This window comes from Condylostylus longicornis, unplaced genomic scaffold, assembly GCF_029603195.1.
Source record: "Condylostylus longicornis isolate FDR11 unplaced genomic scaffold, ASM2960319v2 ptg000101l, whole genome shotgun sequence".
Taxonomy (NCBI): domain Eukaryota; kingdom Metazoa; phylum Arthropoda; class Insecta; order Diptera; family Dolichopodidae; genus Condylostylus; species Condylostylus longicornis.
Window position 1 is genome coordinate 802,342 of NW_026578069.1, and position 17,953 is coordinate 820,294.

The window sequence follows — 17,953 nt, forward strand, 5'->3', positions numbered from 1 at the left end:
TGATTAAAATAGTTAAAAAAAAATTGTCAATTTGATTAACGTAACAGTAATACCAGTAAGGGGCTAACAAAACGAGAAATAGAATTTGAGCATATTAGAAAATTCGAAAAAGTTCTACAATGAAGGCAGAAACTAACCTTAATTAGAATATTTTAGAAATAATACCAGTTTTTGTCCGAAAAATGAAAATGCTTTTAATATGATTACATTAATTTTTGACAGTATAGTCGCCACGATAAAACATCTATACATATATATTTGAGTCATGTATCAGTGACAGAAAAAAATTTTTAACTATTACACTCTTATTTTCTTGCTTTCCATTTATATATAAAATAAATTTCTCATATGTTTCAAATGTTACTTTTTTAATGAGACCATAGTATCCTATAGTGTATTCATTAATTCAATGTATAGAATTCATATTATAATTATAAACATACATAAAAGTACAATCTAAAAATAGAATATAATACAAGTAAAAAAAAAAAATATACGATTTGTTTTCAATGTCTCTTGGCACGGTATCGTATATTGTACATATGTAAGTACATGAGTACATATTCAAATTTTTAATTTCTTGATGTTTGATGATCTACATATATGTATGTATGTCAATGCGTATACTATATACCTTTAAATAATATATATTTTATTATAATACTTATAGCATATTAAAGTTTGTACTCTTTGCCAAGTGCGTTAATTTTGCATTTCGTTCATAATGTCTTTTATATAAAAAGTAATCGTAAATCAAAAAGCACAGAGCTTTCAATATAAAATTTTAGCATATTCATAAATGTATAATATTTTTTTCGATTTAAATTATATATTAACATTTTATCACACTTACTAGATGTACTTGAATATTTTTGTCTTTAACACATATAACTTCGAAATATTTAATTAGCTCCATCTCTTATCAGTAATTTTTAATTCAGAAAAATATGGAACATTAATTTTATATAATGCTCATATGTATGTATGTACATATATGTAGAATCTCGCCAAATTTGATCAGTTCAAATCTTACTCCGGTTAAATCTACTTACTCTAGATTGCATCTGCTTAATGGTAATGATCATTCAAATTATATTGATTATCTGACACAACTTTACTTTATTAAAATTTTCAAATATATTTATTTCATATACCGTTTTTTTTTTTTCAAATATTCTAAAATTGACAATTATATCAGTCAGTGTACTTGACCGATGCTTTTATTTTTTTAATTTTCTTATTTTATTTTAAAGTTTTTACATACACACATATTTTCTTGGCACATCACTCACTTAATTCCGTCATTCATTTTTAATAGCTCAATAATAATGAACGTATGTTTGTAAGTATGTAATTACATTTATCTTTTTATTATATTGTTGAAACAGCTGTTTTGCATTATGTATGCATGTACGTATGTATGTAAATAAAAAAAAAGTTTAGAAAAATATTAACAGAACCAAAGATAGAAAATATGCAAAACAGAAAAAGAAAACACAGCGCCGCTCTCAAAATCACAAAAAAAAACTTGGTGTTCAAATTTTAATATACATATATGTACATATACATGAATGTACACAATTATATAATTTATTAATTATAAAAACAAATTACTATTGAAGAGGAAGAAGGATAGCAGAAAAAATAGAAGAAATTATAAAAAAAATTTAAAGCTGAAGTACAAAAAAAAAGTTTTGTTTTTTAATTGAAATAAAACGTAAATGGGATGTCTACTGCCATACTAGTTACTAGCGACATCTGTTGATTTTTTTTTGTCTCAAATTCTATACATACAGGTATCCCTCGTATAACACGGCACTTGTATAACACGTTTTCGATATTACACGGTATAAAATTTGCGACTTTTTTAACACGATTTTCGATATTACACGGAAATTTTTTTTTAAATTTTGATATTCAACACAACAAAAATGGGATTTCCCCTAAAAATAATAACAAATACTTAAACATACAAAATACATTTCGTAATATGTACTTGAATAATTTATATTCTCTGTCAAGCCACTTGTGTTTTTCACTTTGATAAAGAAAGATCGTTCAAGTTTCAACTAACTAAAGGAAAATATTAATGTCAAATATTTTAATTAATTCTTATCTACATAATTAAAAGTGGTATTTATAAAAAATTAAATAAATAGAATAACGTTAATCCTTTATGTTTTGTTAAAGTATACATACAAAGTGAATAATAAAATAACTTTCTCTAGAGTGCTTGTCTTTGTATAAAACAATTTATAATAATTTCAATTCAAGGTAATATTATTCAAGCTTAAATGTCACAATTCGCACTTAATCTATATTTTATTTAACCTTAAATTTAGATAATGTCTGGCAAAATCAAGAAACAAATATTTAAACGAAAATTTATTTCCCTCGATACGAAAATAGAAATTTTGAATCGTAAACAGTCTGGAGAAAAAAACGAAAAAGAGATCTCAGAAGTTGCTTGGGTCGTTATAGAGAAGTTTTGGCCCAGTTGCAATCTGATTTTGTAGCTGCTTCATCTGATGAAGAAATAACTAGTGACGAGGATTTTCAAGCAAATATGAAAAAAATTAATACTAAGTCACGGGTCATTTTTGATGACAGCGATGATTCAAATTAATCTAATGAAATTGTTTCATTACGATTTATACATTATGAATTTATATTTTTATTTTTGTTCGTTATTACTTATGATTGAATTTATTATTTATTTATATTAAAAAAATAAAGTTAATAAGTTTTTCATTAATTTTTTTATGAAATTTTAGATTTTCTAAAATTTACCTCTCGATATAACACGGAGCATGTTTTCGATATTACACGGAAAATACATTAGTTTTACAGTCTCGTTTAACACGGTTTCGATACAACACGGTTTTTATATAACACGGTCTCGATATTACACGGACAAAAAATTTTTCTTGAATTGATGTAATTACGTTATTTATTGTACCTAACAATATTATGTACATAATTTGTTATCTTTTTAAAAACCTCGTATACCACGGTTTCGATATAACACGGAACCAATTAACCGTGTTATACGAGGGATACCTGTACATATGTATTGATACAAATGTATTTTTACTGAAATTTTTATTGCAATAGTATAAACATTATAGTTTTTGTTTTTTCTCTGCTTTTTTTAAATTTTTTTAATTAAATACAATTAAAGAGCTAAATTTTTGAAATGACCTTCATAACTTCCAAAAATATATATCTTTATATACATACATCGATATATATACATACATATGTATATATGTATATAAGTAATTACCTATTTTATAATAGTTGCAAATTAAACAACATTCTATGGTGCGGAACAAATATAATTAATTGAGCAAAAATTATAATATTAAAATTGGATAATAATTTATAAAAGAAATTAAAAATATGAGAACAGTTTACGCATTCAGATTTTTCACATCATTTTCGAATATGATAACTCAATTGCGATTGAATAGCAAATATTTTGAAATCAATAGTCTAATTGTATAGCTGTAGTGGAAAAATTTCATTGATTTTTGAAATCATAGCTGTAATAAAAAAAAAACTATTATCGTTATGTGCGTGAAAATATGATATTGATAGTCGAATTTGATTTGACATTTAGAAATTAGTGCAAAAAGAAAATTGGATGAATTCTTCAATTTACTTAATTTCCAACTTACATTCTTTAATTTATCCACAATTAAAAGTTAATTTATTTTAAAATTAGTACATACAATATGAAATATGTACCTATATGTAGCTCTAAAAAATTTAGATATTATACTCGTAGATTACCTAGCGATAGAGATAATATCTAAATTATCGATAAGAGATTAACATTTATGTACTATAAACAGAATAATCGTATAAGATGGGAAATAATTTCAGCGATGATTCTTTGATTAATTTACTCGTTTCCGAGTTACAGCCTGTTGAAATAAGAGATACTAAAATTTTCCTACATAGAAATAAGTGCTTATACTTTCGAAAAGAGGCGACATAGAGTAACTGGAATTTTTTTTTTTTTTTGCTGGAAATTGATCAAGGAATCATCGCTTAAATTATTTGCCACCTTATGCGAAACACCCTGTATACATGTTATGTAATGTGTACTCTTTAATACCCAAATTGTAATAACTGCAAAGTTATATTAGCAAACTGTAGCAAAGTAGTATTAATATTTTTGCTGCAAATTTTATAGTAGTATGTACTTCAAAATCATATTTGAATCACTACAACATAGAAATAATAAAACAAAGGGTTGTTCATATATGACTACTAAAATTTTATATCTCATGTCAAAATTCATTTAAATATCTGAAGAAATTTACTTGATTTTTTAAGATTGAAAAAATCAAACAAAAATCTTATGCATGCTATTAAAATATAGAAGAAAAAAAAATAAGAAAGAGAACAAAATTGAAAATGATGAAAATTTTAAATTTAAATTTATTGCTTTATTTTAAATAAAACTTATTACTATCATGAAATATGTTATTATCTACATTTATATGAATATATATATATACATAAGAATATATATGAATAGATCTATATCATTATATATAGTATATATTATAAATTCTAATAATATTTCCAGTTTAAAGAATATTTTGATTTTGCTTCTTATTCACCACAAACAAAAAAATTTTTTTTTATTCTACTTATACTACTATTCTTTAAAGTTGATAATTGGAGACAAAATCAAATTCAAGGATACATATATACTTAACAAAATTAGTAATAGTAATATTAGTATTAGTAAAATGCAGTTACACGTACATTTTATTGCAAAATTATAATGTATCTGCTATTGCTAGCAAAAATCTGCGTTTAAGATAATTTAGCTCTAACTAAGTACTAAATATGTCCTTTATTTGGAACGTGCTGTCAAGAAAATGTGTTTCATAATGTTGTACCTAATATTTTGTTTTAAAACTACAACTGCTCGTTAAGATTTTTAATATATGATTATATATTAGATCGATCCCGGTACATAGTAGATTAACGTGAATTTTATATCAAATTAAAGTAGACGAATACAAATCAATAACATCTCACTTGATCTAAAATATTAGACACAATATTTAAATATGTATTCTTGTTGTACTCGTATTACTATTTAATTTAAAAACAGGACTTTTAACAAATATTTTTAGTTAACTTTTTAGATGAATATACTTAGATACCATCTTCCAAGTACCTAATTTAAAATTTTGAAAATATTTTAAAAATTTCAAAAATTATATTCGCTTTTCAGATTTTGACCTAAGTCAACTCATTTCATTTTGACTTGTATATACATAGCTATTTAAAAAAAAAAAACATTATGATGCTAAAGAACTTTATGAATAATAATAGAATTTTAAGTAATTACTAGCAACTAAGTTAACGCATATCAGTTCTATACAAAAATAAATATGAAAAGGTCATCAAAATTTTATTTTGTAATTTGTAAATTGTCATATAGAAAACACTACTTATATATATAAAAAAAATTGTTTAATTATTAAAAAAATAACAAATATACTTAAATAAGATCAAAGATATTATTTTTTTTTTTTAAATAAGTTAAAAAATTTTGTAAATAAAATAGATGACATAAAATAAATTTATTAATATTTAACAAAAAAAAAAATTTGCAGGAAAACAGGGCGCCAAATTTTAAATTAAATATAGAAAATAAAGGAAGACAAAATTATTAAATAAAAAATAATACAAGTACTTAAAAGAAAATATTAAATAACGTAATTAATGTCAGAAGAAAAAAAATTTTTTTTTTTTGTTTTCAAAAATAATTTTTTAAAATTAAAAAAATTTTCGAAAAAAGCATGACCTATATGAAGAACACACAAGATATTTTTTATTAACAAAAAATTAAATATAAAATTCGTATGTGTATGAATGTGTTGTGCATGTGCCCCATTGTTATATCGTCATCAAAACTCATTATTTATTTTAAAATATAACTTTATTTCCAAAAAAAAAAAAATATTTATTTTATATTCTGTTTGTTTTATTTAAATAGAATTTCAGTAAATAATATTCAACTAATTTTTGATGTCATTTCAACCTAAAAATTGTGTTAAAATAAAATTTTAGGTTGTTTTTCTTTAAAAAAAATAAAAAATAAAAAAAAAAACAAAAGGAAAATATTTTTATATTTTAAATATTTAATCTTATACAATAAAAATTAAGAAATGTGAAAATGTGAAAAATCTTTTATAAAAATGAAAAATATTAAGAAAAATAAGAAAAAAAATCATAAGCATACCATTTTTTTTTTTTTGTATTTAAAAATACACCAGTCGGTCTAAAATTTCTTTTAATTTATTATTATACAATATTTTGAGAAATACATATGAGTTACATATATACACATACACATATACCTACATACATACACATACATATATATATACATATTTTTTTTTTAAATCTTTAAAAATCATTTTTAATTTTCTGTTTAATTTTTTTTAAAATATTTAAATTTTTTGGCTATTTTCTTTTTTAAATTTCTGTTTTCCAAATTAAAAAATTCAATATACATATATACTTATGTACCTGAATGTATGTATATATGTATATATACATATAGTTGTATGGATTTTACTTTAAATTTATTTTTTAGTTTTGAAAAAAAAAAAAAAAAGAAAAAATTTTTTAATATTTTTAAAATTTCAAATAAGTTTATTGCTCTTTTCCTTTATCTATCCACCTACTGTAATTAATGTTGAGTTATTTAATTTGAAATTTGTAAATTTATATACATATATATATATATACATACTTAATTGTAATTTTTGTTTATATTATACATACATACATACACACTATTTTATATTTCAAAATTTGAACACTGCTTTTTTGTTAAAAAAAAATTTTTTTTTTTTGTGACTTGCGTTCATATTGTATATTTAAATTATAATTTCATAATGATAATTATTTTTCTAAAATTTCATTTAAAATTTTTTTTTATGATTTTTAAAATTATATTTATTATATGAATTTAAGTGTTTAGATTTATAATAACAAATCAAGATTTTAAAAATTTTCCATAGCCGTATTCTTGTACAAAATATACATATTGAATAAAATTAGCAAGTAATTTAGTCTTGACATTTATTTAGGAACTGATTTCAGAATTCTTGTCTAATTACAAAAAAAAAAAATTTAAGATAAATTTGATTATATTTTTTAATTAGCTTACTAGCTGCCTAGTTATAAAAATTTAAAATTTTGTGTTCTTTTCAAAAAATATTGCATACATTAGGGGGTTGAATTTAATTTTCAATATTAAAAAATCAAAATGAAATTTAAAAAAAATATTAAAAAGATTTTCTTTATTTATTATTATAAGACAATTTCATTGATCCAGCATTCAAGTTTTGGGCATATAAATCAGAATCAACGTTTCTTACTTATTCAGTTTTTTTTCACAATAACAAATCATTATTGCAAATAGGAATAAATGGCACATCAGTTTGTGAAATGTTAATTAAATGTTAATTAAATGTAAAATTAATATGGTTAAATAAAAGAAAATAATATCGAAATTAAAGAAAACAAAGTAAAATAAAAATGACAAAATATCTTAGAAACTTAGTCAGTCAAAACTGAATTTTGTTCAATTTCAATGGTATTTAATATTTATTTATAACTAATAATAAATAACTAAGTATAACAGAAAATTACAAATATGAAAGGGAAGAGATAGGTCCCAAATCACTCATTAATGCTATTAATTTCACAGAATATATAAATTTAAAAAAACAATTATATAAATAAATTTTTTAAAACATAATGAAATTTCAATTTTTTTCAACTCTTCTTGTACCTCACAAATTATCATCTTTCATCAATATTCATAATTCAATTCTGAAATACATGTATAATATATATACTCATGTATATATATGTAAGTGTTTAACACGAATTTATTTTATCATCAAAATTCAAAGGAATAAAAGACTTGTAATGTTGAATTACGTTTTTAATGTTGGAATTTTTTTTTTCTAAATGAAATATAAAAAAAATTTATTTTAATATTTAATTTATTTAATATTGTATTTTGCATGTTTTACAAAATGTATTAATGTATATATCCTGTAAAGAATAATCATATAGATGTGATTTCATATATAAATATATATATGTAAATATTTAGAAGAACAACAAAAAAAAAAAAGCAAAAATAAGCGGGACAATATTTTCATTTTTGTGGTCAAACGTAAAAAATTAAAATTTACAAAAGAAAAAAAAATCGAAAGAGAAAATCATATAATTTTTTTTTTTTATACTTATGTTACACATTTTTATAATATTATTATAACGCATTCTATTTTTGGACCTTCATTAAAAATTTTCCATATAAAAATATTATTTTATTACAATTACAAACGTAATGACATACATACATATGTACATATACATATATATTCTATAAATTCTCCAGAAACATAAGCACAGCTACTCTTTTATAAATCTTCCAAAAGATGGACAAATTGTATATTTGTAAGTATATAAAGAACTTTATATATATATATCTCTTATATATACAAACAATTATTTATATTTATATATATAAATAACGGTATATATTATTTTAAATTTTTATCTGAAAATACTTTTACACAAAATCAAATTAAACTTATTTGTATCATTGTGTGTGTTTGTGTATGTGTGTACTTATTTATCCTTGATGATGATAGTTGAATATTCATATATTTGTTATACAAAAATGAAATGATAATAAAAATTCAAAAAAAAAAAAAGAATTTTTTTTTATTTTTTACTTGTCAACTGAAATTTTTTACAATTTACCAACAAAACCAGAAAAAAAAACGGAACAAACAAAAAACATTTATTCAAAATTTGTTTGTGGTTTTTGTTTTTGTATTTTTATCTCTTCGTCTTTTTTAAGTAAAAGAAAAGTTACAGAATACAAAATGCATTTTTTCTGTTTTGTAATTTTTTTTTTGTTATTTTTTAATGAATTTTTCTTTTTTGTGTAAATTTTCAACTTTTGATCTCAAAATAAGCAAATTTAAAAAATGCATTTGAAAAAAGGATTGTGTTTTTTTTTATTTTCTGTAAATTATTTTAATTTTTTAATTATTTTAATTAATAAAATATAATATAATAATAAAATGTAAAATTTTCTATAAAAATGAACACAAGAGAAAGAGGGAGAAATTTTTGAAAGTTTTACAGTTCTTTTTAAGTAACATTTAAATTTCGATTCAATCAAAGGATCTAGCAAACCGAATACAGAAAATATTTCAAATATATTTATACTTACTTACTTTTAAAGTAAAATTGGAAAATTTATTCCAATTAAAATTGGAAATTTGAACAAAATTGTTACAGGTTCTTGGGAATTATAGAAAAAGTCACCTATTTCTTAGTATCTAAATACTTAAACGACAATAAAAACATATTTAGAACAATCTACGAGAGTATGTGTTGGGTCGGTTGGTGCTGGGAAAAAATCAGTCCATATCGCACAACCTACTCCGTCCAATTTCCATATCTCACGACCTAGTTTAGGTAGAAGACCTGTTTAAATGTGCCAAGGGCCTATATAACTGGTTTATGCGACGTACTATAGGTAGATGAGCAGTTAAGGTTGATGAGATTTGAAGAGGAGTTCTATGGCGTTGGTAGTTGGCTCCAAATCTAAACGCCAAGAATTCTCACTGAAGTACCCCCGCACACTCACAATTTATATTGCCTTGCTAAATTTGAAAATCTTGTATATATATATTAAAATTTTGTTACCTATAATGAAATTATTAGTCCAAAATTCTTATTTTATTAAGTATTATAAATAAAAAATTTAAATTTCTTAAACTAATAAATTTTTTTTTTTTTTTATCTATTTGCAGATGAAATTATATATGAAAAAGACACAAAGAAATCATGAGAAATTAAAAATATAGAATAAATAAATTGATTGGATTTAAAAGGCAACATTTGTTTTTAAAATAAAAAAGCACAATTTATACAAATTGGAATACTTACCCTTCAAAACTAGAAGAAGTGTCAATATTGTCAAAATAAACTGACAATAAGAGCCAAATTGATTAATTAGAGAGAAACAAAAAAAAAAACACAAATCTTATTAAAAACACAAATTTCTTTACTTCACAAATTTATTTTATTTACTATTTAAATAAAAATCTTTAAAATTGTTAATTTTTTATTCTTCACGCTAGTATAGAGGGAAATAAAAACCTTCTTAAAATAATTTTTGACCAAAAATTTGAATTGGTTTGTTGTTTTTTTTTTTTCGTAAAACCAATTAATATAAAAAAAAGAAAACGTGGCTAATACGGAAAAACGAAGGAACAAAATTAAAAAACTGAATTGAAATTTAGGCTGGCTCGTAACGGTGAAACAAGGGGGGCAGAGTCTCCCGACGGTACACCAGACGGTGGAGCCACCTGTTGGTGGGCGCCCTGGACTGCTATGGGCTGTTTTGGTTCAGCTGGTTCAAAACAAACGGATGCCGCTGGTAGCGGTTCAGAAGATTCAAAAAGTCAAAAACGACGTAGCGATGCCATTACAAAACAATTACAAAAAGATAAACAAGTATATAGGGCGACGCATAGATTGCTCCTGTTGGGAGCTGGTGAATCTGGTAAATCAACGATTGTTAAGCAAATGCGAATTCTTCATGTTAACGGTTTCTCGGAATCAGAAAGAAAGCAAAAAATCGATGATATCAAAAAGAATATCCGTGATGCAATTATAGTAAGTTATTTTTATGATTTTATAATTATTTGAATAATAATAATTAAAAATAAACTTATTAATATGTTTTATTTTAGACAATTACCGGTGCTATGAGCACGCTAAATCCACCTGTAGCATTAGAAAAAAAAGAAAATGAAGCTAGAGTCGAATATATTCAAGACTATGCTTCAGGTATAAAATTTTGAAAATTATATTAAAATTTAAATTTATTTTAAATTTTTTTTCTTTTTTACAATTTTAGGTCCTGATTTCAACTACCCTCCAGAATTCTATGAACACACAGAAGAACTGTGGAAAGATCGTGGTGTTCAGCAAACATTTGAAAGATCAAATGAATATCAATTAATTGACTGTGCTAAATAGTAAGTATAGGACTCTTTATCAGCTATAATTTAAAGTATAAACAATTTCAATGAAAATTTGTTGGCAAGAATTATTACTTAAGTACTTTATTAAAATTCTAATCGATTTTTTTTTCTCTTTTATTTAATATAGTTTCTTAGATCGTGTGAATGTAATAAAACAACAAAATTATACACCAAATGAACAGGACATCTTACGATGCCGTGTCTTAACATCAGGCATTTTCGAAACTAGATTTCAAGTTGATAAAGTTAATTTCCAGTGAGTAGAATAATTTATAATAATTTTAAAATTTATTTTGTTTAATTTATTTTCTATTATATTTTAGTATGTTCGATGTTGGTGGACAAAGAGATGAACGTCGTAAATGGATTCAATGTTTTAATGATGTAACTGCAATTATTTTTGTAACTGCCTGCTCTAGTTATAATATGGTTCTTCGTGAAGATCCAACACAAAATCGACTTAGAGAGTCACTTGATTTATTTAAAAGTATTTGGAATAATAGGTAAAATTGAAAACTATTTACATATTTTTACTATTATAATTAAAAACAAAACCCTAGAACAAAATTTTAAATACTAAAACAATAATTTATTTTAATTTTAGATGGTTACGTACAATTTCAGTTATTTTATTCCTTAACAAACAAGATTTATTAGCAGAAAAAGTGAAAGCTGGTAAAAGTAAACTTTCTGATTATTTTGCTGAATTCAACAGATATCAAACGCCAAGTATGTCAATAATAATAATTTATGAATTGCAAGTGACATCACATAATAAATATATTTACAAATTTTCTCAAAACGTAGCCCTTCATCTTTATGCTTTTTCGATATTTCAAAACTTTATATAATTTTAATTCAAAATGGGGAATGTAACATCCCATATTTAATTATATTATAGCAAATGACACTTTTTAAAAATTTTATTTTAGTCTTCAATCAGGTTTTGTTGTATTTATTCGTGTATTGTCACTTGCCATACCTTACCGCCTAACAATATTTATTTGTAAATATTTTAAATTAGTTTAGCAATAAGCAAATAACATATATTGAATTTAATATACTATATAATTTAATTTTTAATAAAATTCTATTTAATTAAATTTTTTAGATGATGCGCTTATAGAACCTGGAGAAGATCCAGAAGTAATTAGAGCTAAATATTTTATTCGTGATGAGTTTTTGGTAAGACATATACATATGCATATATATATGTATATATATATCTATTTTTTTTCAATAATTTTTAATACAAATATAAAAATTTTTGTTTTTTATTTTAGCGTATTTCAACTGCTAGTGGCGAGGGTAGACATTACTGTTATCCGCATTTTACATGTGCTGTTGATACTGAAAATATAAAAAGAGTGTTCAATGATTGTCGAGACATTATACAAAGAATGCATCTACGTCAATATGAACTTTTATAGGTATTATAAAAATATAATACTCATTAATTGATCAAAAAAACAAAAACAATAATCATCATTACTTTTTGTTTTATCAAAATTATAAATATTAAAAATATTTAAAAACAAATTATCAAACAAATTGTATTTTCATATCTTAAAGAAAATAGCATTTTTATTGAGAATATAGATAATTTTAAAATTAATAATATAATTTTTAGGACACAATATATGTGTATATAAAATGTTTAAGTAAATTATTTTAAATTTAATTAAAATTATAATAATATTTTAATTTAAAGTTCTAAAAATAAATTAGTAATTTGTAATTATAAAATTTTTGGAAACATTTGTTTACTTTGTATAAACTCGAATAATAATTTCATTATTAATATAAATACAAATATCAAAAGTTTTAGGGCGTCTACCAAAATGCAAATGTTAAAGTCCAACTTGACTTATTCAGTAATACTATTTTATTCACAGTATAAAGCAATTCGATGTTAGGTCTGCATTTTGATAAACGTCCGAATATTTATTCGGTGTTATATACACCATAAAAAATTCATAAATCAATAAAAAAGGATTGTAACAATTTTTGTAGACATCAAATTGAAAATGCTATTTTTGATTAAAAAATCCTTTCAATTTTTCATATTATTAACAATAAATTTTAAAATAAATTATTTTTGTTTTCTCTCTTTTTTAGATAACATCACGCAAACTAAATTTCATAAATCACATTATAGTAAACTAAACAAAAAAAGAAAAAGCAACAAAAAAAAAAGTAAATTCGTCATAAATGAAAATCGTTGTCGTGTCTACTATCAAAATCATTTAAAAAAAAAAATTCAGAATCAGAAAATTAAAATTGAGAAAAAAAAAATACACAAAAATTATAAATTTATAATACAAAAATTTTAAATTAAACTGCAACAAAGAAGTCATAAAAAAGAAGGAAAAAAAAATAATATAAGAAATCGTACCAACTACATTTTTTTTTTTTTATTTTATAATTTTTAATTTTAATTTTTCTATTCTATTTTATTATATAAAAATATATTTATACATATATGTATATATACATTTGTTTTTAATTTTAAGGATTCAATGTAAACCAAACACACAAATTAATACAAAAAATAAATAATAAATAAAAACAAAATATAAATAAAAAAAAAACACATTTTAACAAAAAAAACACACAAAATGCAACACACAAAATAAAAACCAACAAACAAACTACCAAAACTATTATTAAACGATTAATTACAAAAGAAAAAAAATCACTCATTGAATAAAATAAAATCTAAAATACATTAATTAAAATATAATAAAATATCACACAAAGAAACATACACATGCCCACAAACAAATATACATATACGTACACACCTTCATGTATAATAATTTCCAAATACATTAAATAAATAAATATACAAATTAAAAATAAAAATTATAAAACTAAAAGTAACAAAAAATTCAGTGCAGGAAATTAAAAATTAAAAAACAAAAAAAAAATAAAAAACTTCAAATAAATAATTGTAATATTTCATTTTTAGGTTAAATATAATATTTAAATAAAGAAAAAATGCAAAAAAAAAAAAAAAAACAAAAAAAAAAATTAACAAAATAAAAAATAAACAAATTTAAAGTAAATATAAAATAAAAATTATATTTATTAAGCTTAAGTTGAAACATTTTTAAAATAAATAAATAAGATTTTTTTTTTTTTTTGTTTTTTTTTAAACATAATATTTGTGAGGAAAAGAAAAAAGGAAAAACAAACAGAAAACTAATTTTAAATATTCATTAAATTGAAAAAAAAAAATGATAAATTATTCAAAATACATGAAAAGAAAAACCAACATTTAATAAAATTAACTAAATTAAGTAAAATAAATTTCAAAATAGAAAACAAGAGAAACTCAAAAACAAAAAAACAAAAACCTTAAAAATCTTAAATTAAGAAAATAATAAAAAAGTTTATTTTTAATACAATTTTTTTTTTTTTAATTAAATACTTTATTTTTTCTTTATATTTATTTATTTTTTTTTTTGTTTTAATATTTTGTTTAGAATTTGATCTTTAGATTAATACCAGAAATATTTGAGAAATAAAAGTAAGCAATTAAGAGATCAGCGCAAATCCGAAATCTTATTTTTTTCCCCTATTGAAAAATTATCAATATACAAAACAAAATAAAATTTTATTATTAATTACAATAATTATTATTTATTATCCAAAAAATAAATCAATTTCAATTTTACTAAATTTTGTTGGTAGAATTATATGAATTATATAAATATTTTCATATAAATTATGAATATTTAAATGAATTATATATTTTCTAATATAAACACAAAATATTATTAATTTTTTTATTAATAAAATATATTAAAAATACAATTTGTTTATTAAATACAAAATATAAATTTTTATATATTAATTTTATAATATTATTTTCTTTTATTATTCGTTACTCCTATTTATAATGTGTTTGTTCTTGAGAAAGCAAAAATCATATAATTTTAAATAGAATAAGATACAACAGCCGAAAACTACATAATATAAGTATATATAATTTATTGCAAATATTAATTAAATTTTAACTATAATATGAAAAACTATTATTGTTGTTAAGAACAAGAAAATTATAAAAGCAAAACATTAAAATTCTTGTCTTCATTTTGGAATGAAATGAAAAAAAAAATTATACATTTAAATTTATTTATCGTATACTAATTGAAAACAAAACTATAAAATTTTATTATTTAATTATTTTCTTTCTTTTATTATATTGAATATCTTAATTTATATAATTGAAAATTTTAATATGAAGAATGTTACATTACATTATTTAATGCTAAATATGTTTTGCACTGTTATATGAAAAAAAAAAAACAAAAACACTATGATATTTAAAAAATTTTTTATTTTCATATTATGTTATAAATATAATGTAAATGATCCTCAAATTAAATTATAAAAAAGAAATATACCTAATAACAAAATATCTAAATTAATCATTTAATATTAAAACTATGACAAAAACACCAATATTTCTCCAAAATAATAAAAAATAAACATTACTACTATATTAATATTTTGCATATTTTACATTAATTCATTTCAATAATTTTTACCTAACATTCGACACAGAATTATGTAAAGTGACATAACTAATTATTGTTTATTATTTCTAAAATTCTAAAAAATAAACAAAATAAATAAATAAATAAACAATGGAAAACACATATTTAGCTATACAATCAAAATAAAATTAACATAAATAAATTTTATTAAAAAAAATTTAAAAATAATCATACAAAATCATATTTCAATAATTGGTACGAATTACATTATTAAATATGCAAAATTTAAATAATATAAATAAATGTACGTTTATATAATAAACAATATTTTATTCATTAATATACAACAATATTATTTGTTAATATTAGAAAATTACATTAAAAAATTCAGTAAAAATCATTAAATATGAATGATTAAATATCAAAGCAATATAATAACATAACCATAATTACATATATACATATAACGATTCAATAGATAAAACAAAAATTGTATACAAATTGTATTTCTTAGATAATAAACATAATAAAATAAAACAAAACAATATTCATTAAAAAAGAATATTTTTAAGAAAAACAAAAGAAATGAAAATTCAAATTCAAACAATAGCAAAATAGGAGAAACTAATAATGTTTTACTTTTATTATAAGGTCTTCTATGTGCATGAGTTGTCTATAAAATCTATTTCTAAATTTTATCTAACTATATCTTTTATATTATCTGGAAAACTTAATTGCTTACTCTTTCACATAAAACTCAAATACTTACTTCATTAATAAATATATTTTAAAAATAATTGATTATAAAACTTTAATAAATATTTAGAAAAATTTTTAATTAAGTAAATTTTAATTATATAAAATATATTTATTAGAAAAATTTTAATAAAAACTCTTTTTTGTTTTTTTTTTTTTTTATTATTATTATTCTAAATGTTCTTAGTCAAACTATAAATTCAATTGCAATTTATTTTACTATTGATTTTTTAAACTAATAAAATTTGTTAATTTATTGGATTCAAAATTTCCTTATTCATCAACTATAAAAACTCAAAATATAAAAGATAAGGCTAAAACATAAAAAACAAAAAAAAAAACTTTTATAAAGATAAAATATATTTTATATTTATGCTATTATACTTTTACTATTATAATTTTAACTTTATTAACAATATAATCTTAATAAATCGTTTTTAAAAAATCTTTTTCATTTCAATTTTCAATTTTTTATCTTATTTAATTATGTATTTATTTATTAACTTTCTCTTTTAGTTAATTTAAACTTTTTTAATATTAAAAATTTATTTTTGTAATTGTAGAATAAATATAAAAAAAAAATAAATAATAATAAAATATATATCTATATTTTTCTTAAAAATAAAAAATACGTACATTTATATATATATATATGTATACAAAATGGAAAACTATCATTCAATAATAAATAAAAATCAAAGCAAAAAGAAAAAAATAATAATAAAATAAATATGTATAATGTCAAATTAAAATTTAATAAAATACAAAAAAAAAAAACAAAATATACATACATAGCTAATTCTGTTTGCTAAGTAAAAGTCTAAGAAAAAAAATTTGAAGAGAATAAAAAATACAAAAAAAAAAAAATAATAATAATTATATTTTTAAACTATATTTTTGTATAAATTTTTCTTCCCAATTTATCATCTTCATCTACATCACCAATATTATAATATATATATAACATCAATTTAAAACAAATAAATATTTAAAATACAAGTAAAAGAAAAATTGTAACAAAATTAAATTTGATTAAATATCGAAAATTTGTAGGAAAAAATTTATTTAAACATAATATAATTTTCTTTTTTTTTATTTTTGTTATTTTTTGCTTTCAATTTTTTGTTTTCTTTGTAATATGCATAGATAATTAATTTTGTTATTTAATATTGTAAGTTTTAATTAAATTTTTATAAAATTAAGAAAAAAAAAACTATTACAATTATAAAATAAATTCAAATTTTCTTTTTGTTTTTTTTTTTTGTCCCTGACTTAATTTCAAAATTTAATTAAGAAAGAGAAAGAAATTCAATTGCACATTCAAATTATAGTTAATAAAATTTAAATTCCCTTTAAAAATTAAAGAAATTGAAATCATAAAAATTAAAATTCTTACACTTTTTAATTTAAAATTTTTTTAAACAATACCGCGATAGCAAGAATAAATTTCATTCAAATTTCAAATTTAATTAAATTTTACGTATAAATTAAATTAATTTATTTTTGAAAAAATTTAATTATTTAAAAAAAAATAAAATTATTTTATTTTTTAAAAATTTATTTCGC

At 20.3% G+C, this 17,953-nt stretch overlaps 1 protein-coding gene across 1 annotated transcript in view; it reads left to right on the forward strand.

Moving 5' to 3' along the window:
• The window catches only part of LOC129614111 (guanine nucleotide-binding protein G(s) subunit alpha), an 89,679-nt gene extending 76,174 nt beyond the window's left edge, over positions 1-13,505 (forward strand). The window contains exons 3-11 of the mRNA XM_055528504.1: positions 9,888-10,755; positions 10,833-10,929; positions 11,000-11,120; positions 11,254-11,382; positions 11,450-11,629; positions 11,731-11,855; positions 12,238-12,311; positions 12,410-12,556; positions 13,245-13,505. Of these exons, the coding sequence (XP_055384479.1) occupies positions 10,471-10,755; positions 10,833-10,929; positions 11,000-11,120; positions 11,254-11,382; positions 11,450-11,629; positions 11,731-11,855; positions 12,238-12,311; positions 12,410-12,556 (1,158 nt within the window). The 5' untranslated portion in view covers positions 9,888-10,470 and the 3' untranslated portion in view covers positions 13,245-13,505. The remainder of the gene's footprint in view (positions 1-9,887; positions 10,756-10,832; positions 10,930-10,999; positions 11,121-11,253; positions 11,383-11,449; positions 11,630-11,730; positions 11,856-12,237; positions 12,312-12,409; positions 12,557-13,244) is intronic.
• The last annotated feature ends 4,448 nt before the right edge of the window (positions 13,506-17,953 follow it).